We start from the raw sequence: 24,464 nt of genomic DNA, 5'->3' as shown, positions 1-24,464 counted from the left end.
TGGGGCTCATCACCCCCAATGCAGCCCCTGCAAGCAAGACTGTGACAGAACAACAGCAACAACCAGGGGGAAAACTGAGCTGCTCCAGCAGTGCCAGAGGAAGACACAGGAGTCAGACATCTGGCAAGCCAGTTTTTAGTGGAGGTGGGGAAGTAGCACTTGAAATGTGTTCATTAGCTCAGAAAAATAAAAATAATGAATGAATATAGAGCGTAGACTAAGAAAAAAACTGAAAACCAACTCCTGTGTGTTTCTCTGTTTAACTGCAAAAATGGGTGCAAACTACCTAACAAACCTTCTGCAAAATTTTGCAAAATACTCATCACTTCTGAATAGGTAATTACCAAGAAGACAAGTGGAAAATGCCTGACAAAAATACCAAACAAATGCAGTAACTTATCACCCACCTCAAGGAACCACCTGCTTTAAAATTGTAGTATTTAAAATGATTAGTTATCAAAATCATCCACTTAGTTTTCTAGAACCAGCTGCCATTGAAGAGTCTATAAATGAAATACTTTAGCTTATTTTTGTTCTAGTAAATGCCTGTGCTTCTAATATGATGCAGTGCTTATTGCCAAATGGCTTTTTATAGCAATGGCAAGAATCCCTGAGCAGCTCTGTTAGGTTACTATTTGAGGGGCATTAGAGTTCAGTGATGTTACACCCTGTGAGACAATGAGAAATTTTGCTTGATACTCTTCCACGTTCTGTATATTTAGAAAATTCAAAATCCAAGTGCTTATCACAGTTACAAATAATCTCCAATAAATCAGTGGATGACTAATGCAATCCTTGGGAGTTTGTTATGATGACATTTGCTTTTTGAAGGAAGTGAGAATATTACTTTTTGAAAAAGCCTAGCAAATAAAAAGAAGAAGGGACTAGAGTAAAACCAAGAACCTCCTTGCATTCCATCATTAGGAAGAAACTAGACAAAATAGTAATCTCAGCTATTAATCTGGATGATAAGAACATTTCTCTTCTGACAACTGTAACTGGCACTGTTCTGGCACCAAACTGAGATGCTACTGCTATTTGCATGAAGGCTTAATAGCACCAGGCTCGACCAAGTGAGTTTTATATAAAGTGTCGTAAACTGGCGATAATAAAAAAATTATCTAAGAGAACTAAGGCTAATGGCTGATCACACACAAGTTTACAGTCTACCTGTCAGAGAGGATTTCCATACACAGACACACTCAGAAAAAAACCCATCAAATTAACTTTTTCCAGATCCTGGGATAATTTCTGAAAGAGATACTGTAACACTGCAGGCCTGTGAAATCTTCACTTACCACTTCTTTGCATAACCATGACTTACGTTGTCTATCAACAAAACAAGAAGAATTTTCAGCTTTTTTTTCATAACCTACCTAGACCTATTTTTTTGTTGACATACATACAAGTTGAGGTAGGGCTGCTACTACAATTTGCTTATATTTAATGTTTCAGTCTTTTTATAACATACACGGCTTTAAGTGAAATCTGCTTAAGATCTGTTTTGCAAACCACGTGAAGAGCACTGAAGTCTCATCACAATAGAGAAAGCTAATATTATTTTTGAAACCAGATGTATTAAGAATTGCATATTTGATCTAATGAATATAGTTACTGACAGACTGACACAGTCTTTTATAGGAAAAATTACTACATAAACTGTCACTGAATAATCAAGACCACCAAGCTTTTATGCTAAGCATATTATAATAATAAAATCTACTTATCTTCTGCCAATTTAACATAGCTCCCATTTGTCATGAATTCTGATTCAGTCCAAAAGCATTTAAAAATATAACTATCTCCAGGTGTTCAGTTTTCAGATTTTAAAGGTTGGCACTCACATCCCTTCCCTTCACATAATTCTTGAGAGGAAAACAATTTTTTAATGTCATGATTGATTATATAATCATCAAAGTGATATTTCCAATTCTGCACCTATGTATGATGATTCAAAACTCTAAAATTTAGGGGAAGGAGGGGTTTTATTGTTGTTGTTCGGGTTTTTATGTTGATTTTTTTGTTGGTTTGTTTTGCTTTGAAATATCATAAATGTAATTTTTGGCTTTGGACAAAGAACCAGAAAGTTTTCCTTGATGCCATAGCACTGGAAACAATCTGATCTAAAATGAAAGCTGCGTTCAACACTAAACTTTAACAGATAAAATCCTCCTTAAATATCTTTGCATTTTTACAACAGGTTTGTGACACTATGGAGAAGGACCGGGCAGAGTTAGAAAGCTGTGAAAAGAGATGGCATCCCAGCAAATGATGTCTCTGCTCCATGACCAGGATAACTGTTAACTATCAAGTTGGAAAAACACAGCATCTCTGCGCTATACCTGAGCAAGAATTATATATGCATCAGGCCGAAGGACACAGGACTTCCTGATAAAATAGATATTGATAATATAAATCTCTTCCAGAGCTTGAAAAAAGCTTTACCTGGCCTTTAGTCTGGCTGCCAATTTTCTTGGATTTAAAAATCCTATTTTCCATTGTTTATTTCCTCAGCATGCAGCAATCTCTGACAAAACGCAAAAAAGTAACCAGGAAGGGGCAGAAAAAAAAAAAGAAGGAAAAAAAAAAGAGAAAGCTGCTCACCATGTTTGGCTACTACTGCTTATTCTTCTATCAACGAGTAAATACTTGGACTTACTGTGATTCATAATTTATTGCTATATTAAAAGATGATAGCCTTTTATAGAAAAAAGCATTTGATTTCTCATAAAACACTACTTTCTTTGCTGCATGCTTATAAAAAAATTAAGAAAAATAATTTAAGAGCAACAATACTCTTAAAAATTTTCAAGACATTCCTCCCAGGTCTATGCTTATTTCCCAAAAGCTAGGAAGTATTTTGTGCTGTTCATTCTCTCTGGACATCAATTAATAGCTTTGGGCAGCAAATACAAGATGTACAGATCAAGTTTCACAAACCCGTTTTTTTTATACAGACTCCTTACATAAGTACTGGGCAAAAAGTCAAAGTGCCCTGTGTCAGTGCTGGTGCAGCTGTGGTAAAAACAAAGCACAACCAGGAGAACACACACAAGTTTGGTTCGGTCAGACATGTTGTAACTTCAGTGAACGATCAGAAAAAGACTTAATACAGTTTAAGAGTATTGTGTAGAGTAAGTGTAAGAGTACTCCTCAAACTGTAGGATTAGATGTGTATATCGAAACAAAGTATAAAAACCCCTTTATGCTTGAGCAATTGTTATTTCATGTCTGTCTGTATCACAAAGTATAAGCATGATAACAGTGAAAGCAAATTTGTCCTTTTCTCCATCACACTGAGCTACTGTGTAACTTGTCATTTGAGAAATTTAGACAGGCATATTAAAACAAACATCTTTTACCTGAGGATGAAAAATTTATTTGCTGTCAGTAAGAGTATTTCATTCCCAGAGTAATGGAGAACTAATTGACTTGGAGAGCTAATTGACTTGGTCTTCTCATTTCTCCAGGAAGTTCAGATCAGTGTCATGACAGAGCACAGACACTGCTATGGAAGGGCACCTCAACATAGCTCCAGATTTTACTTGGCAAGCAACTAAAATCCCTTGTGCAGCTCTAGCCCACCACCACTCTAATCTCACCATGACAAAGATAAAAAAAAATTAAATCCACAAGGATTTTGCAGGAGAAACTGGGAGCTAAAACAATCACAGACACAGCAGGCAAATTACTCTTCCTTTGCTGCCACCCTGGCAGGGTGCAGCAGCTTGGTCTGGGCAGGAGCTTGATCTGCTGCTCACTCACTTAATTGCTGCTTCATTATCCTGCTCTAATCACAGGACCTACATACCAAGGATTCTGCCTTAATCTTCCACTGATGTCCCTTTAATCATCCCAGCAATTCTGTGCATACTGTAAGTCAGGATGAGGTCACTCCATCTTCAATTGTGTGGTGTTTGACCATACACATTTAGCTGAACAGAGAGCAGCTGAACAAAGTCATCCTCACTTCAGCAAGAAGGCTACAAAACAGAATATTCATGGAGCCCAAGCAACCAGTATGACAGACCAACAAGGCCTGATGGGCACCAGTACTATCCATCGCGTCCTGAGATGCTTTGTCTTACTGTTTCATAAAAAAGCACTGGTTTGCATCTGGCAGCTGATATTATTATTTATCACTCAGTGTTAGCAAAATTATGAAAAGAAGCTAACTGATAGTCACGTATGCTTGTGGCACTAAGAAACAGCCATATTTAGTATCTTTTAAACAGACGATGGCCAAGCAATACTGATGCAACCTTATGTCTTGCACTTCCTCCCTTAAAAAATATTCAGCACAGGAAGTTTATAGTTTTCCTAGACATTTCTTTTGAAGAACCAAAATCCACTCACAAGTGATCACTGTGCAAGATACATTAGATAAAGCTGTTAAATTAGGCGTAGGCAGGGTATTTTTGTTGCTGCCACTGAAGAAAAGAGAGGGAGAAGTGGAAAATTATCATCCTCACTAGTAAGATTCTGAATGCCAACTTCAGTACTTTGAAATATTTCAAAGAGGAGATAATTCTGTAACTATAATTTAGGACAACTTATGCTTTTTATGGTATAATTACAGCATAGCCAGGATGGATTTTAATTCTCTAGTAGCACACACTACCTGGGGCAGGAATGCCATCTCCTGGTAACTGCTGCAGAACAGCCCCAAACCCAGCACACCTCCCCTGACATCTAAGATTGACACCACAGAAAAGAGAGTGAGGAGCAGATTGCAAACACAGTTATTAAGAATTTAACAATAAATTAATGTATTTAAATAAATAACCTTCAAGTATCTCCGTTTCCCAACTGCTGCCTCTCTACAACCAGTTTTTAAATTTTTCCTTATTTGTTACCAATCCTTTCAATACAATACCCTTGGTATTCAGCACACAAGCAGTTCTGTAATCAATTTCAACAGGATTTAAAATTCCTCCCTAAAATACATGGGTTTTCCCCCAAGAGATGTAAAATAGCCTTTGAAGCATCAAGAATAGTGCCATCCCAAGCCTGCAAACAGACTGGGGCTTTCTGTGCTGTGTAGTGGCTAACTGGAATTAAGGACACTCCCATCAGGTTTGCTTGAGCTATTCAGAGCCCCCTCAGACCCATAAAACTCCTGAGAACAATGTGAGAAAACTGAGAAGCAGGACACTAAATTATTCATGGAGCAGAACCACAAGCAAAAATGGAGCCAGAGAGATGAGCTGTTGGAATGTCTCCCCTCATCATCCAGAGAAGGATGTTTACCCCATCCTCCTCCTTGCTCAGGTAAACCCAAACGCAAGGGCTTTAACATGTCAAAAAGACAGCGGCATAACATCCAAGCTCAAGCTTCTGGTACAGCTTCCCAATGAACTTGCCAAGAGGTGTGGTCAATAACTGTCTTGTAATCTGTTAGGCACTGAAATACAAATATGGCAAAGTTATTATGGAAGGACAGCAGACTATCTTAGATGTTAATCGGGCCATAGAGAGATTATAACATCCCCATTATGAGCACTAATCTCTGCGTAGCCTGTTGATGACAGTATCTGCACTGTCTGATTAAAAGGCAGGTGTTGAGTAAGTCACTCTTTCACTATTAAAAAAAAAATCTTATTTGAAATAAACTTCAGAAAAGCCACAGCAATGATAAACAAGAGCATCAAACAGACAGAGGTAAGCAGTACAGATCAACTGTGCCTCAAGATGAAGTATGGGTCAGCTTTCTCAAAAATATAAGACAACAGTTTTCCAGCTGTGTATGTTTACCCTGAATGACCATAAAGAAAAACTTCAGTTTTTCAAAAAAGGTATAAAGCAAATTCAAAACAAATACCACGGCCCAACATTATTCCAAAGTTTTTATTAAACTTTGGTAAACAAAAGATTAATAAAGAATGGTGTATTGAAAGATACAAATAAAGAATTAGGGGAAGAACCACCACCTAATTTCTTCTTTTCTCTCTCTCTCTACACAGAAATTAGGTTTATGTCTTTAACACCATGCCCTTCCTCTTCAGTATTAACAGTGTTCCTTAGAAGACCTTCTCACATAGTATAATATTGTGTCATGACTTCGGATGAGCTTATTTATCCAAATGCTTGCCTGGCTTTCATCTTCCTAATGCTTCTATTCACATCAGATTGAGAATTTGAGAATTAAACATTTTCCCCTGTAGCTATTTCTTCACATGTAGCAAACTTTAAATGTTGTATGTTGACTGTCAGACTCGGTTCTGCTACAAAAAAATAAGATGCTGACAATGAGAACTTGCTTAAAAGCTGTTAGTGAACCAAAATACAAAGGGGGTTACAGGCTAACTCAAAGTCCTGAAGATGGGTGTAAAAGAAAGGCCTTGAAATGGAAAGCTCTCCATGCTAAAGAGATCAAGAAGAGGGAAATTACTTTGTTTTGAGTGTGGAAATAAGAGGAAATATCACAGGGTATACACGAAAATAGTGATGTCGGCTAAGGAAATCACATTCTTTGATTTTGTCATTAAGAAACTAGAGGATAAAAAGACACTGAGCACAAATATTTTTCTTACGCACTGCATGATTAACTAGTGACATCCACTGCCATGATACAAGAGCTTTTTAACATTAAAAAATAAAATATAAACATGTACATGGCTATTTGAACTGGCCAACTACAAAGCCCCTCTCTGCCCACAGAAGAGTCAAGGAAGTGCTGACTGATGGACCTGAGGAGGGAGCTCCTGCAGCTCTCTCTAATGTCACACCCATGTCTCACCTGTCACCATACATGCATGCACACCCTATGGCTGTGACAACCCATGTGCTTCCCTTTGGCAAACAGGACATACTACACTTATGGGCAGTGCCCACTTGCAGGAAAAACTCATCGAGAAATGAGAACAGCATGGGAGATCTGGCTGAGGTGCTGCCTGCACAGCTAGCACCCCACTTTCTGTTCTGAGGTTTTAAGTGCAAAATTCTTAACTCTTTCACGATGGAAAAGGACAATGGGAAGCAAACCTGTTGTATTGCAATATTTTTCAAATTTCCAAAATTTGAAATCTCTTGATATGTAAACATACAATTTGTAACATCAACGGAAAACAAAGAACTTGGTTTCTTCTCTCAAGTCAAATCCTTACATTACCCCAGTTTAACATTTTTAGGCATTAGTAAGTCTTGAAGGATAAAAAAGGATCATTGCTGCTTATTTCATTAACACTGGTCACAACTGGCATAAAGCAACTGTTTTCATGTTCAAAAACACTGACCACGTTAACTATACACTAATTAAAAATTTACTGCAGCAAAATCCCAGTGAAATCACTAACACAGTCAAATGAGGGCACAGACCTACTGTGCCAGCACAATAGGGTCTTTCAAATTAAATATTACCAGCCTTTTCACACTTCCTTTTGAAAGAATGGAGCAGTGCTGTAATCAGAATGTGCTACCTAAAATGTTTGTGCAGTTTAACCTTTTAAATGAAAAACATGACTGCACTTGACACATGCAGGCTGTGCCTGCATTTCCCACTTCCTCCGGAGATGAAACGAGACAGCACAGACCATCCTGCCAACAGCCAGCCATCCACAGACCTGTAACAGGAATGTGTTTGCTCTCTGATTTATAAATGACACAGGTGAGCACGCTCAGAAAAACAAGCTAAAATGAACACACTCCTAATAGATCCTTTAATTAACATTTTGATTAACAGCTGCCAATTTATCTAAGGGCCTGACAGGACTGCAAGTGGCTAAAGTTTGACTGCTACTTTTTCTCTTGCCAGTCTCCCCATCTGAGTTGTGGCTTTTGGGGATTTTTGAGTTTCCGCAGGGAAACAACTCAAAGCAGTGTCTGGCCCTGTCAGGTACTGACTCTGCCCGGCCTGCAGCTCTGGACGATCAGAGCTCCTCGGTTTGTACCTGTCCATGGCCAGATTGCTGCCTGCCTGCTTTTGGAGCTGTGCCAGACAGCTTCGGTGACATTTCAGAAGGGCTCACGGGGCCGCTTACAGCGCTTAATCCCTCGCTGTGGGATTATCCACGTCGTGCACAGAGCTCGCCGAGGCCCACGGCACCGCGGGCAGCACCGCCGGCCACATCCGGCCACTGCAGCTCCAGGCTGGCCTCGGGCACCCTGAAGTCAACAGCTGCCCCCAGACCCCTGCCCAGGCTCAGCTTCACCCACGGCCAGCCCAGCAGCCAGCCACGGGCCCTGCAGCCGCAGCACTGGCATCAGCGCCAGTCAGACACAGCCATGGCACCAGGCTCTGTGGATGATCTCGTGATTCTCCCGGCAAGCTGCCAGCCCTTGCCAGTGGCTCCAGGACAATTTCTCCAGCAAATGCGCCCGTCACCAGCCACCCCACCTTGGGCTGGCATCGCCCGGCCTGGGGCGATCCACCATCCCCAGAGCTGCAAGCTCCCTGAGTTGTCAGTGGTCTGGCAGAGCATTCCTTGGATACTCCTGCTGTGCTTTTCCAGCAGCAAAAATTCACTCCATTATTTACTGTTCTGAACTTCCAGATGGGTCTCCAGATCCTAAGTCTCCACACTCTGAGGTCTAACTATCAAGGTCTGATTTCCACCCAAAGCCAGCGCATGGACAGTAAAATCTAATTTTTACGAAATGATTAATTTCTGGACCATTTCCTAAGTAATCACTTATAAAAATTACAGCATATCTGCTGACAAATGGAAGAGGGAAAAACAGTTTGTGGCTCTTATTTTAAATTACCATAATCAAAACTGAAATTTTCAGTCTTCCCTCGCATCTCAAATGACACACAAATTCATTTTTAAAACCAAGCAAATTACTTTTTTACTAAAATAAGAAGTTTTCCAAGAAGAGAGGCAGCTGGCTTGTACAAACACCTTTGTGTATTAGCATCAGTGTGTTGGCATATTACTTTTCTTCATTAAGAAGGTTTAAATAGAAGAAGGGAGTACCATTTCAGCAGACTGGGCTTTGTTTGGGTTGGGGTTTTTTTCTTTATTTAAAGAAACTTTCAGAAACCTGGAGGCTACAGCTCCCATTACCGTGCTTAGAAATTAATACTAAATCCTAAACCACAGATACTAAATACTAATGTTCCCATGTCTAAACACACAGAATACGAGACAACAACCAGCTCCTCTGTGCTCCAGCTCCTCCAAATTTCAAGAAGTTGACAGCTCATGTCACCTACCCATTAATTGTTAAGGACAACTCAGGGATACAAAGACATTTCCTTGGATTATGCTGTTTTTAAAACACTACTCCTTCCACCACTAAAATGAGTACCAGAGGCGTGCATGTTTTTGGAGGATTTGTTTCTATTGTACACTCTTCACACCCATAATTAAAACTGGCTAAGTCTCCAACAGATTTTTAGTGGTTCACAAAATTCTTGACTTCAAACTACTATGTGGGGAACCAGCACTGACGTATTTGTCTTAGAAACTAGAACTCTTAGTCTTTGATTTGGCCCATTCTTATTTTAGGGACAAAAGGGCAAGTAAGTTCTATTTTGTTGCTTGTTCCACAAATAGACTGACCAAGATCAGGCAATGTAATTCCCACATGGAACAATGCAGAAAGCTGTCTTCCTTCTGGGTAAGAATGAGGACAAAGAACCAACTGCTAAGAAACCCCAGAAGCTGGGCATCAAGGCAGGAGCTGGCATGGAAGGGAGAGGCATGACAGGACACTCACACAGGGAGAGAGCAGCCTCAGCCCATGGGAAGGCACACAATGGCACAGAGAATGCAATGGGATTTTTTGCCTGCTTATGTTATAGCAGCAGCATATATGCCAACTGTCTCAATCCACGCATTTTTAGCTACTATTTTCCAATGTCTAAAGGCTTCTGAGTAACATTATGCAGTAAATATTCACAAGGTTTCACCTTGAAATGTATTGTGTGTGTGGCACAGTGAAATCACGTGTTGCCAGTGTACTGTGACAAATGCAAAAGTAATTTTACTTAACGTAGTAAAAACAACCCATTATATAAGGCAATGAAATTAGTAAGTTCTGTTCCTGGTACTAAACATTGTAAGAGGTTTTATTTTCTATCAACAGTGCTTGAAGCCATTGAAAAAAATCCCCAAAACATCAACAGCATTAGATTCAATATAAACACTCACACCATCAGTTAATACCCGAGTTCAGAAGCCTAAAAATAGCCCTGCAAGCTGTGATAATGCACTGCGCAGATCCCCACACAAAGAACACCCACCTGCGCACGCCACTCGCTCCCAGGGAACGAGGCTGCAGTGAGGAGACTCCTGTTCTGGCATGAGGACAGTGCAGGAGGGAGAGAAGCAGTTTGATACGAATCACTGCAGAGAATCTAATTTCCAGGTCTTTGGTGTTACACAACCACCCAAGAGGGACAACTTGAACTGTGCCAAAACCATTGCAATGGAAGAAAGTTTGCTTCCTACCACTCCAGATAATAAAGAACAGCATCAAACCCCTCTTTTTTCTATTTTCTCACTGAACACAAGTAACATAAAAGGTATTTATATAATTTGTGATGCTATCACTATACACACACATACAGTAGCTCCCTTGTATAAATGAGTACTGCAGAATGTCAAGAAATGGAAAACAAACAAACAATAATAAAATTGGGGGGGGGGTGGAGGGAATCCACAAGTTGAAGTATCCTGCACATTTTGCATTGCAAGGAAAATTGGTTTTAAGATTAAAAACTCCCTAGCCAATCTTTCACTTTCATTACACTTGTTGTCTGGTTTTGTAAAGTGAGATAAATGCAGCTCTATCACATCCTTCCACTTGCCTACATTATAGTGTTCTGTTATTTCAAAATTGGGTGGATTTTAGTAAAACTGAAGAGCTGGATTTGAAATGGTGCCCTCCCACCCCCTGCTGGGAGATGTCCTGAAGATACTGGTGTTTATCAATAACAATAAAAGCAGCAGTCTGACAGCAAAGGTAGGACTTCTTGGTGCTCTTACTGGAGGAAGGCAGGAAGATCTTTGCTAGCTGGACACCATAAGCACATTCCAGCCCAGCTGTACATGTGTCTTATTAAACTGGCCAGCAAAAAAGAAAAAAAAGAAAAAGGCAAAACATTATATGAAACCTGAAGCTATGTCTGTGCACAGAGCAGGAGGTGCTGCAGTGGGAGAGTGATGGCAAAACACACAGGACAAAGCCACAGACAACCAGGCTTCACTGTCTTCACTGCATATTAAGACTCACTTATCCTTTTTCAAAAGTCAGCAAACTCAGGCACCAATTTCACAACCACTTTAAACTGGCTGGTGTGAGCTAATACTGACACAGGCAAAAAGCATTCCTGCCCTCTCCCCCAATCCTGACCACTCAGTCTGAGCCTTTGCACCATCTGCTCTGTCCAAAACAAAGAGCAGAACCATCCACTCAAAGGCCCAACCCAAAGGTGTCACAAACCAAACGCCTGCTTGTGCCAAAGCTGGCAGTGAACTGAGTGAGGACTAGCAAGAATTAAACTGTGACCTGATCCCAGGGAGAGGGATGCAGGCATAAGGACTGGCACAACAACGAACTGGGTTGTGAGCTGCAGTAATGATGAGTTTCCCGGTTCCTAGAAGCTCTGAGGGGTACATAGGAAAAAAAACAGACTTCCAAGGAATTTCATCTGATTGATATCAGCAGTGCATAAGCTGGGCTTGCTTACACTGCAGCCTGCTTATGTTTACATTTAGTACTGTCTAAGATGATTTTGTCGTAAATATTTTGCTTTAAAGAGATTGTTTGGTTACTGGCTGCTATTATCCTGGAAGGAAGAGAAAAATGGGCCTTGAGCTAACATCATACTTCTTAAAGTTGATCAATTGAGGACTCCAGCATGGTTACTTGGAAAATTGACTTTGCTGCTATATGGGGTGCATAGAAAGAATACCAGCATTTGCTACATGCCACCACAAAGCCAGCCTTAGTAAAGGAGCAGCAAAATCAGATAAAACGTAGTGCTACTGCCTTGTATTTGGAAACAAGTGCTCTGAAGTACAGCATGAATTAAATTCCCAGAACCTCCAGAACCACAAGGCAATGGATTTTGAAATACGTGGATTTCTTTTCCTCTAGAAGCTGCCACTTTGGAGAGTGTTTTACATCCTGTAGAACAAAACACATATATTGGGCAAGATTACTGGTTTTGATGTTTTCTTTTCCAAGTGAGCAAGCTTAGAAGTTCCTCAGGTTTCAGAAAACTGGAGCGAGTCCAGAATAAAACAGATGACCGAGGAACAACTTGACAGGCTTGTTGGTGCACAATCAAATGACAGCGTTTTATGCCTTAGAATCAACTCCACTTACACAACAGGCTTGTTTACACCAGAAATACAAAATATAATTACTACTCATGTAGCATGTGTGTACACAGAGAATGAAGGTTTCTGTACAGAATTATGTCATTTCCAGGGACTAAAATCAGGAAAGGACATTGAGTCCATTAGATTTCAAGTGTATAGCCACAGCTATTGTGAATCTCTGCCACCTAGACAACTGGGACAGGGCAGAGGAAATAGCAAACAGCCCAGGAGCTCATCACAGAAAAAGGGGATGAGTATGGCCCTAAAGGTCAGTGCCCATCCTCAACCTGAATAGAGACCAATCCTACAGAGAGAAAAACTTGGCACTGACCAGTTCCTAGGTGCCACTAGCTGTCATTCTCAGTGTGTGGCAAGCAATAAGTGAGCATCAAGCCTTGCAATACTACACACATATATATTTTCTATGGCCATTAAAGCAGTTCCAGGTATTTTTAGAAGATAGCTGGTGGATTGCTTCATGATCCACATGATGACCTTTGGTTAAAGAGTACATGGCACTGTGATGGGGGACTGAACTATGGCAGTTTAAAAACCTTTCCTCTGACCTTAGAGGCCAGGAGAGGGCTAGTGTGGTATCTTTCCAGGCATACACATGGTTACATGTAGCTTGTTAGAGGCTGCAAGCCAAAATGAAACTGAAGAAAATGAGCGCTAGCTAGTCCCATGCCAATGATGAGCAGGGCCAGAGCTTTACAGAGTACTGTAAGGCTTCTCATTATAATCTAGAAAAGTGAAAGAAGTAAAAACAATTACTTCACTAAGCCCACCTTAATACAGCAGAAAACCAAAATGCTTAAGAACACAGTAACAAAAGAAACACAGACAATTTTCCTCTTAGCAAGGAGAAGAGCCATGAATTCCATGTGAATACCATATATACCATCACACAGTAATAAACAGCTCTTGAAACTCTTAGTGTACATCACACAACTTCTGACAGCTCAAACCCAGCTCTACAGATAATCCACAAACATTGGAAAGTCTTAGGCTCAAAATGGAAGGGTGCCCTGAAAGGGGCACACCTTCTACCTAATGCACAGAATTCACCATAATGTTCCACAGAAACCAGGGCTTTTCCAAGAGCCAGACGTGACAAACAGGTTCTTTGCAACCAGCAGGGTCACACAGAGAGGACACAGCACAAAACCACTCCTGGCCTGGCAGAGGGAGAAAAACCTGTGGGGTAAAAGCATAAGAAGGTGATCTCGCTAAAAGAGAAAAGGCTACCTTTTCTAAAAGGGAAAGAGAAAAGAGTACCTGGCTAAAAGACAAGAGTACCTTTTGGAAAGCTACTCTGTAAAGAATTGTGAATTAAAGGTTTTCTGACAATCTTGCCAAACAACAAGGAAAAACTCAGTTATGCAGGAACTGCTTCAACCCTCCAGGAGCCTGGTCTAATTGCATCCTGTTACAAAGCAGTGCAGAGTGAGTGTCATACCAACCTGGACAACTCATTATTTGGGGAAAAGAGAACAGAAAATAGGACAAGAATCTCTTGACAGTGGTCCTTCTTTCTCTAATACAACTCAGGGAAACAACATCATTGCTGTCTTTGTGGCCAGCAGAGCTCTCTGACATGGCAGAACTTGCCTAAGGCACCAGAATAGGCAAAGTTTATCAGGAGTTTACGTATTAGACATACTGATGGCTATTTTCCTACATTTTTTTGGTATTGTTGAAAAGATTAACCTGTTACCCAGCTGCATGACAACTGCAGGAACATCTACACAAATTATAGAGTAAAAATATTTATTTTCTATACAAACACTACGTTATGTATTTGTTTCATCAATAGGAGATAATAGGGTTTGGAAGTATTTTGGCTGTTATTACCTGAGCTAATAATGGCCTATTAGTCAATAATATTACCACAAATTTATGTAAAATTACATATAACATTTATCTATTACTGTTTATTTTCTACATTTTTAAAAGATATTTGTAATTGTTCCATACTGTTATGGAGCTCTCACAGAGTTGGATAGTGCAAGAGCTAATCCAAGACTGCTACTGAAAAGCTGTTTGAATCTTTGTTACAGGTAGACAGAACACAGAGCACTTAGGAATCTGAACTGCCTTCCAGGTCAATTACATTACTTGGATATAATTATTTAGTGTTAAACTGAATTAAGCCTAATGAGAAGCTTAAAATGTTGGCATTAATTGTATTATTTTGAAAGTGAATTTGAGCCTACAAATATTTTTTAACTTAGTATATAAATCATGTGGTTATTGATTGCTATTCATCAATAAACTTACAGGTTTCATTGTATAGAAAGTGTTATACACTCCCTCTTCTGGTAATATCTTAAAAACACAGTTTCTAGACTAAAAGTGTATCATATGTTAGATTTTAAGTGTATTCTATTGCTTGGAAGAAAAAAAACCCTCAAAGCAGTATCATGTTTCCTTTTAAAAAGCCAGCAAACTAGTGATCAAAACCAAATAAATAACAGGTGAAAACTACTTGACATAATGGCCAACTAAAATAAGCAGCTACCTTTTAGCTGTGCCTAAAACCAAAATGTTATTCATTCTTTTTAATTTGGTAAGAAAAATATTGTCCCAAGTTTTTCCAAAAGTGTGATTCGTGCCTAATGCCTGGTTACCATTCCATGCACTATTGCTGTAGGTGAGAATATAGATTTTAAAATGCTGCCTATTTTTCCTGAGGTGGCAGATGAAGTTCCTACAAAACATTGTTTTCATGTCAGTCCAGCATAGATAACCTTCTTCCACCTAGTACACTACATACACCTCCTCTTCTCTGGGGGGCATTCTTCTGGTAGCAGAAGCAGCTGAAGGCTACACATACATCCTACTGTCTAAAAAATAGTATTCACAGTATAGAAAATGAGAATTGTTAAATAAAATTAAGAAGTCCAAACAGAAACAGTAAAAGCAATGCATAAGAAACCAAAAGATGAACTATTAATAAGTGCTCACACATGCATATATCCATCTCTTCCCTTGATGGTTAGTGCCTGACAAAGCCAAGAGATGTGCTCAAGTAGGAAACATTCTTGTTCCCCTCACCCCCCACCAAAATGTGCAAAATCCAAGAATGCCACAGTATTACACAAACCACATTAATAGTATTGCTGCCGACACACTGAGAGAGGAAAAACTTGTGAAAAAGCTTTTGTTTGTTTTGCCCTGTTTAGCCTCTCCTCATTTCTACCACTTTTACCCCTCATTACAGAGTAATAAAACCAGCACTGTACCTACTTCATTCTCCCTCCTCCAAGGTAATTTTGTCCTACCTTCCTTATTTAGCTTCCTCCATATGGTCTTCATCTATTTCTTTTTACATGTATTTTACTCAAGTTCTTTGTTTTACATTTCCCCTTTTAGCTATTCCCCAGTGTCCTCTCTTTCCCCTTCTCGGACACACACACACAGACTGCAAACCATTTAATTCCAAGCTGTGCTGAGCCAGCTCTGCCAAAGCTGTCTCCCCCCTGCCCATCAAAGCTGGGCACTGCTGCCCCAGCCATGTACTGCACAGCTGTACTGGGTGCACTGGTATCTTCGCAGAAAGTAATGTAAGTGATGGTTACTGGTGGGATTTCCTATCTGACCTATGAAGTTGTGCTTGTAGAGAAAAAGAGACCATCCCAAACACAGCAGTTGTTCAAGGGTCAGATGCTGGGATGAGAGGGTACACAGTGTGTGCAACTGGAAACTATGTACTTCCATGGGAAAAAAAAGGCAAAAAAACAACCAAAAAATTATTTTCTTTGTGACAGTTCAATACTCAAAACAATTTTACAAGCTTCCCAGAACACTCCTCCCTGGAATCACAAAGCGCTGTGGTGTTCATCTGAGGTTTGCAGTTCTTGGAATAAATGACACAGTTCATGAGAACACACACTTCTCCCCAAAAACTAAATGAGAAAGTCCTTATAAATAATTGATCTCTATGTGGTTAGCTTTTGAAATTAAACTACTTCTAATCCCACCTTCCAAGACCAAGTTCGTATCTCCATGGCTCTGACACATTCCCATCTCTCCAGAACAGCAGAAATTTGTCTCTTTTTTACTTCAACTTGGGCTTCTTCCACCTCCCCAGCTCTCAAACAGGTTGCAGCCTCATTCTCCTGCATTCAGCTTAGGGCAGTGTGCCAGACCCTGAGCGCCCATGGCCTGTCCTCAGTGCAGGCCACCTCCCCTGGCTGGGCTCCAGCCTGCAGGAGTGGCTTAGGCAGTAGAAAGAACCCTTTTAGCTGTGAAGGAAACCTTCCAAGGATGTGGATCACGTAAGCTGATGCAAAACGGCCTTCCCTGAACCTGCAAAGTATCTGGAATGATGGTTGGGAGAGCTGTGCCCTGCTCCACATGCCATTTCCTCTCACAAAATGAGTTTTGAGTGATGAAACTCAACCTTGACTTCTAGATTGGTTAAGTCTCTCATTGTCAGTTACTTTTAATTGTAGACTGGATGCAACTATCCCGGGTGGCTTCTTTCAAAGTGAAGCTGTAGTCAAATACACTCAATAGCTACTTTTTACTGGAATTACTTGTCCTCTTTAGATCTCATTCCAATCTACACACTTTCTCCCTCTTGCTGAACAACTATTTCTGTGACAGTGAACATGGCACTGCTTCTTCTTTTCCCACAAAGATAAATACTATTCTTTCTTTCCACTTGTTCTTCCCCATCAGCATTTACTTTGAAAAGCAAGCAGTCAGTCCCAGTCTCCAAGCAAATACCCAGCAAGAAGATCACTACAAAGGAGCAGGGTTCTCATGGAACCCTTGCTAATTTTGTATGTTAGACTTGTTTTAAATACTTTAACATTTCAGTAAGGATAGAATAATAAAAAAAAATACTCTCTCTTCAGCCAATATTAAACCAGAAGGATTTTTGCACCTAGATCTTCTGCTGTGGCAGAACAGCATAAAATTCATTTCACAATAACCAAAAGTAAGAAGAGCCTAAAGCACATCAAGCACTTGAAGTCTGTAGTATTTTAGCACACACAGTACTGTAGAGAGAATAACATGAGTAACATGGTAAGCAGTAAACTGAATAATCAGTATCTCTTAAATCTGAAGCTAAACATCACTTCTGTTCTTAGCTGATACTTAAAATTTGCTTTATTTCTTCAACTAGAGCTTGACAAACCACGTCAAAAAAGGAGGAAGTTTTACTAGAAAACTGCCATCAACTTCTCAAACAGACTCCCTGTGCTTTCATGTACAAAGACCACAGCCATTCTGTGTACAAAAATAATTTTCTGCATGTGAACAGTTTGTGATGATACAAGTAACCACAGCACCGAACTCCACTGCTCCATAAAATCTGCATAGCACATTTGGTATTCAGCTAATGGCTTGGGGGCGCACATTTCAAAGCTCAAAATACGTTTACAGAGTTTCTTTCCACATTATAATAATTTCTTATTTAATTATGCATTATTTAAAAATTACTTAATAGTCAGCTGAAACGTTTCTTTTCCTTCTGAAACGAATTCTGTGCTGACCTCTGAGCACATTCCCTGCTATATGCCAAGATGATTCTTGCAAAAGGTACAGAATTTCACAAATCTCTACCAAGAAATTAAACTAGTTGCTGGACCCACAGATTAAGATCCAGCTCCTGGAACTTGGACTGTGTGAATTACTGTGAGACTGTGCATTTAAACAGGAGCTCCTGAACAGAAGCTGCCAATGATAATTTGTTTAAACATACACATTAACTGGAGCCATAATATGCCAAATGCCACCTGTGCACGTTTAGCAATATGCTTGGCAGATTGCTTCAGCACATCTGTGACACACCACAGAATATTCAGATTTATTTTGGTTGTTAGACTCCTACAGAAGATCACTGATACCCAAGAAAATTCTTATGATTTAAAAAAAACTTTTCACACTGCTTTAAAAAGACTTCCGTGAACAGTGGACATTAATTGCTGAAACAAATTGCTTGCTGCCAGAAGTATGCAGGCCATAATGAAGGCTTATCCCTCCAAAATGAGGATGAGCTCAAACAATGTTCCATGAGGGGAAAAAAACCCCCACACACACACACACACAAAAAAACCAACCCAAAAACCAAGCAACAAACAACCCAATCCTCAGGTCTAATGGCTTTGGAACAAGATTCAGTACATTCCTTTCTTTTCTTATCAGCTTTAAATGCTGCCTTGTACAGACACTTTCTCTTTGACTTCATAATCCATGAATCCATGCTAAACTCACTCTCTTATTCTACTCTAAACAAGCAATACATATACAAAATACTTCAAAAAATACAACTTAAAAATATTAAATACTGTCAGATTTTTCAAAACAATTAGCTGCTGCTAAATTTAACAAAAATATAGGACAAATTTATATTCGATTCATAGTGTGAGAAGAACCCAAACATGTAGTGCTGCAGGGACTGTAATACTTAAGTTATGTATGATACACATCCAAAATACATCACCACAATGACAGAGATAGTTAACAGATCATTTTTCCCAATTGAAATCACAAGTATCACATGTTCTCTCTGAATCCAGGCGCTTAACACCAAAAAAACCTGTAGGACTCCCAAAGTGGAGACCTGCAAATGAAAGGTGGTTGTGGGCCCTGGCTGAGGGAGGAAGGACCTTGGTTATAAAATTAGATGGAGAATCACAAAAGATCTCACCCAGACTCGGAGAATGGACCCAAGTAACCAGCAAACATCTCTTTCTCTACGGCCAGGATCTGCCCTCCGAGTATACGGTTGTGTGATGACTTCTCTATTCCAATTCCACAACCTCCTAGAAACCACAATAGATGGACATATCTGTACAGTAACCCTGCTTCTGATTCCTATACCTCAGATTTAAACCTGCACTGACTGGAAACCAAAATGTTTAAGTAAGTCCCCACCAGCTCTCAGGACAGCAGCAGCAGCAGGCAAAGCTCACTGTGGTTGCTCACCTTTGCCACCATGCCAAACCCATGGAAGTTAATCAATATACTCAACATAGCTTTTTAATAGCTCAACAGCCCAACACACCATCATAATCTCTTTCCATCATGTACTGTATTCATGGTTTTCACAATCACTACATGAGTCACAGGCACTCTCAGTGTAAGTTTTACAGGTAGCCTTCATTATTATTGCTGAGAGTTTCACCTTATTTTGTATTCATGGATACTAAGGCACAGAGAGAAAAAACAACCTCTGAAAAAAAACCCATAAGGGAAGTAGAAGGAAAAAAACTCCACACATCTCTATGCTGATGCTACTTTCACACTGCTGAGTTCTCTCTGAGCAACAGAGCAGCCCAGACAGGGCAGAGAAGCAGCTCCCATCAGCCAGGAGGCTGATAACCACAGGGAGATGAGATAAACCTGTGGAACAGCTGAAATGCCAACAAAAGGTTACACAGCCTAAAACCCACAGCACTTCAGGGTTTCCACGAACAACCTGAAATAACTGTCGCAATGGCTTCCTCAGAGAGCAACCTTTGGGTGCAGCACAAGAACTGTAGCTAACATGTCTCTGGGAAGGAGAGAATGGAAATCAAAAGGGAGACAGGCACATCCCGTTGCCCTGAGGAGCATGACACCTGGCACATGATCATCCAGAGTGCAGAGAAATACTCCTGGAGAAAAACACTTTCTGGGAATAGGTCATATAAGTGATCTCAGGTGTTTCACCCACAAGATTCAATGCCTGAACATTATATCTTTTTTACATCTTTCACCTCTGAACTGATCTTGACTCATCGAAGGAAGATGCTGATACCATGAAAGTGTAGCCATTCACAGAACAACAGCAGGAATAGTAGCAATGAAGGACTTTAATCACTTGCCTGGCCCCCCAAATGAAAACAGCTGTGATCTGACAGAACAACTCTTCCTTGGCTGGCTGGCGTGCTCCGGCCCCACCATGTCCCCAGCAGTGCTACCACCCTAAGCCAAGGGCCTAAAGCCATTGGACTGCACTGCCAGCCAGATACTATACCCAGACTGGAAGGAATACCACAATTTGACTTCTGATATCTCATTAGGTTAGATTGCTCTAAAAAACAAACCTGCATGTGGTGTTATGTGTTGGAGTGAAAGCTCCTCTGGACTCAGGCCCAGAGGGAAGCCAAAACATACGGGTTGAATTAAAACCTTTGGACAAGCTGAGATACATGAAGCCGCACCAAAGTGAAATAGAAATACAGATTTTTAACTTTTAGTAGAAATATATTATGCTAAGTGCCTTAAACATTAGAAAGCTGTAGCAGAGACCTTAAACACAGTTCTTGCTGCAGCAGTGTTACCATTTCATAGAATTCTTTACTTTAGACAAAATATAGATAGAATTGTACTGTTCACATTTTTTAGATAGAGTGTTCACATAAACAATAAGAGCTGATAGAAACTGTATACGCAAATCTGTGTAACACTGGTGTAAGGCTTACTATTGTTAGAATTAGACCAGGATAGGTTAAGAAAGGAAAACTAGAATCGTGTGTTCATCTTACTGTCAGTTAACAAATATAATCCACACTTCTGTAAGAAAAATACATAGAGTACAGAGCATATAGAGCGTATGGAAGAAGAAGCTGTTTCTGCCTGCTGTTTGCTGTTTCTGCTTGCCTTTATCATGTAACCTCCTTCGAACTCTGCCTTCAAGAAAGCTGTGAGACTATGAAATAAAGAACTTAGCAGAACAGCAGCCTCCTCTGCTCTCTTACCCTGGTCTGAGAAGGAAGGGTGTCCCATCAAAAGCTCAACAGTTATGCATACCAACTCTACAAATCAAGCATAATACATATACCAACACTATTGAATAAATTATTAAAATGGAAATTCATAGCTCAAACACGTTTGGATTGCCTAAAAAAGTAGAATTTAATTTTGCATTAATATCTTTTCTAGTCAAATGCATGAAATAGAAAAGAATCAGTTACATACACAAATCTGTCATTTGTATCAATAAAGTATTTTACTAAAAAGGTTCTAATTAATAAGGTTGCATTTAAATTATTTCTGACTACTTGTGATCCAAAGAAAAAAGCCAGCATATGTCCTGCAAAGCACTTTCAGCCTACCTAGTTAAGGAGTTTAATCACAAATATGCTTTGGAAGAAATTAATTAGCTCATTACGTTTAACTAATAGTTTGTTTAGCTTTCCTTTGACAAAAGTGACATTTTAACAGAGCATATTCTACTACTTTAGAAAACAAAAATCCACATGACAAATTTCAAAGAACACCAAGTACCAGCAACACACACAGCAACATACACCACCAGGAGCTGTAGAATATTTTAAGAGATTAATACTTCTCTGGCAGCAATTAAAAGACCCTAAGAATATCACAAAAAGATACATGGATGGACTGCAAATTTTCAGAATTTTTCAATCCCTGAAATCATATCATCAATAAAAAACTTAATTCAGAGTAAACTGACTGTGGTGAATCCAAAGGGTGCTTTACTTTCTTGTTATCACAACAACACACTTTCTGTTTTAAAATAACCAAGTTTTTTGAAGATTCAGCAACTTCCTTCTCCTGAGCTATACAGGGTTTAAAAAAAAATAGATCATTGTCTGGTAATCTATCACCTGACATACTTATCAGCTTTCACATTTAATTTTATAAATTAAGGGACAACTGCATAAGGATTTCAAAAATGGGAAGGCTGATATAAGGCTTTGAGAACTAGTGCTACACAAAATCACCAAGTCAGCCTTCTTACGTTTCTGAGGCGATTAGTTTGGCAAACTAAGGTCCTTTAATGATGTTCACCCCACCCAAGCCTGTTTTTCTCATTGGAATGACCCCACCTGTTTCCTCTGCACGCCACAGCCCGTGCCAAGATTCTTCATTGTTCAGAACAAGCTTAAGAAATACTAAGAATAACCTCATCATTTCTATCTCCTCCTTCTACACTTCTCTTAAGAGTATGAATCTGCCACTGATGTAAGGTTTGTATTAGAGAAGTTTTCACATTTAGAGATCACACTTCTACAGAGTGATACAGAATACATTCTGTTAGTATTTATTACAACTTTTAAAAATACTTTCATACCTTCATTTTGCAGTTCCCTGTTCACTCTGCGCCTTTTAAATTGCAAACAGTACTTACAGAAGAGTTTCAGTTAACTTGACATAACAAGTCTAACAGCAGTACAAGCACAATTAAAACATGCCATGTTTTCATGTCTATGCTCAAGACATAATGCTGCTTCTATTCAGCTCCTGAGCTGCTTCTGCCACCTGCCCATAAGGGCAAACACAGTGCTGGTTCCTACCATACAGATGCCAGTTTGTCAGACTTTAGAGATCTCCTCATTTCACAAAGACAACCTTAGGTGTCTGCAGCTATCCACAGCTCTCCATCACTACCATATTACTGACCTCAAGATGGAATACTCAATATACCACCACTCAGAACTCTGCATCATCTAGTCCTCCCCCATAAATTTATTTTTAGCCATCAGAATCAGTTTAATATGAAATTTTAGAAGGAGTTATTGGACATCTTAAGCTTATATTCAGTGACACGTGAGGAATCTCACTGGCAAGGGGTATACTCGTTCCTGGCTAACAAAAAGGCGTATAGCAACCAGAGCAAGAAGAGCAGATGGCCTTTTCTTCTTCTGGTTCCCAACAGCTCTGGAGACTTATATCCAAAAAACTGTGGGTTTTAAAAAAAAAATTAGTACAGCCACCCACAGAATAACAAGCAAACTATTAAGAATTATGACATAAAACTTATTCAGGTTCTTCTCCGAGTCACTCTTTGTGACACAATTGCAGGATCCAGCAGCAAGGGTAGGGCTATAATCCATAAGGCAATATAACACAAAGCCAAGCGAGACGAGAAAGGGTAAGTAGTTCACCCTCTGCACAGCCCTTCTCCAGTCTCAAGGAACCAGAAGTGAGTATATATTTTCTTGCCAAAGCGTTGGATTATTTAAGATGCACGAGAGGTTATCCATTTTTCTCAACACCAGAAGAGGCTCCCTGCCCATACCCTGCCCGTATCCTTATAAACACCAAGCCAATCCGTAGGTGCACTGGCCTAGAGAAAAGAGACCATGTACAAATACATGCACACCTGGGGAGGAAGGACTAGTTCAGAAGATGCTTTGTCCACCACGTTTATTAGGAGTTGGTCAGAAAATATCTGATTAATTTCTTCAGAAAAAAAAGCTGAATTCCAAAAAACCTCCTATCCAAATACTGGCATGAAATTGTTCGAGGTTAATTTCTAGTCTTGAGGCGAGCATGGAAAAGCAGAACTGCCAACCACCCCCAGTCAGGCTTGGAGGAAGTAACTGAGCACTTGAACTGGCATAGCACTTCACATTTTCTTAGTCCTCTCTAAACACTGGCCAACCAACACAAGAGCTTCCCCACATAGTTTATATACAAAACCACTGGACTAGTAAAACAAATACAAACTGATAATTCTGAAAATAAATAAATAAGCTTACTGGGTATTAGAAGTTTACTACGTTTTACAAATTTCACTGTAAGTTTAGCTTTCAGCTTCAGTTCAGAATTCACACTGTACTAGAACCCATGTAAAAATAATCTGTGTAAATACACAAAGAGAAATGACACAGAGACAAACACACTACACATATTGGCTGTGAAATACACTAGATGTCATTTTGAAACTGAACTGTAGCTATGCAGCATTTCAAGAAAGCATTAAAAAACTTAAAATAACAAGATCTATACGTAACTGCATTACAATGTATATAAAATTATTAAATACAGGTAGGTTATGTTCTTTGACATTTTTTATAATGTAATGATCTATGTACCATCAATTAAAAAAAAAAATTGCCAGGCTTAATCCTGATTTAACCTCACCCTTAATTATTAAAAATAGTTAAGCACTTACCATAATGTGATTGAAATGCCTGTGGTTTTACGACCTGATTACAGTGGTTACACATCACCAAATAGAAATCATCATGAGCCGGGCAAAGACCAAATATTGGCATATCTAAAAACAAAAAGACAAAATGGCATCTCTCAGCTGCTGACAATTATAGAAAAACAGTTTAATTACAGAGCCATGACACTAGTGTTGAATCATAATTTTAGAGACATTTGTATCAAATTTGAAAATGAGGAGAAAAGAGCATATAATGCAATAGATAATTTTGTGCTGGAGTATTACAAAAGCAAAAATCTTCCTACAAAGAAAAATGTAAAATGAGTGAT

General features: G+C 39.5%; 1 protein-coding gene across 4 annotated transcripts in view; it reads right to left on the bottom strand.

The window, feature by feature from the left end:
- ATXN7 (ataxin 7) overlaps window positions 1-24,464 on the bottom strand; it is an 88,880-nt gene that overhangs the window by 13,338 nt on the left and 51,078 nt on the right. For 3 of the 4 annotated variants that reach the window (XM_039559310.1, XM_039559309.1, XM_039559308.1), the window contains one exon: window positions 24,139-24,243. The exons of the other annotated variant lie outside the window; for it this stretch is intronic. In XM_039559310.1, the coding sequence (XP_039415244.1) occupies window positions 24,139-24,243 (105 nt within the window). The remainder of the gene's footprint in view (window positions 1-24,138; window positions 24,244-24,464) is intronic. 4 annotated transcript variants of the gene reach the window in all.

The sequence above is a fragment of the Corvus cornix genome, chromosome 12 (assembly GCF_000738735.6).
Source record: "Corvus cornix cornix isolate S_Up_H32 chromosome 12, ASM73873v5, whole genome shotgun sequence".
Taxonomy (NCBI): domain Eukaryota; kingdom Metazoa; phylum Chordata; class Aves; order Passeriformes; family Corvidae; genus Corvus; species Corvus cornix.
The sequence above is the reverse complement of the archived record's forward strand: the minus strand, read 5'-3'. Positions and strand labels throughout refer to the sequence as shown.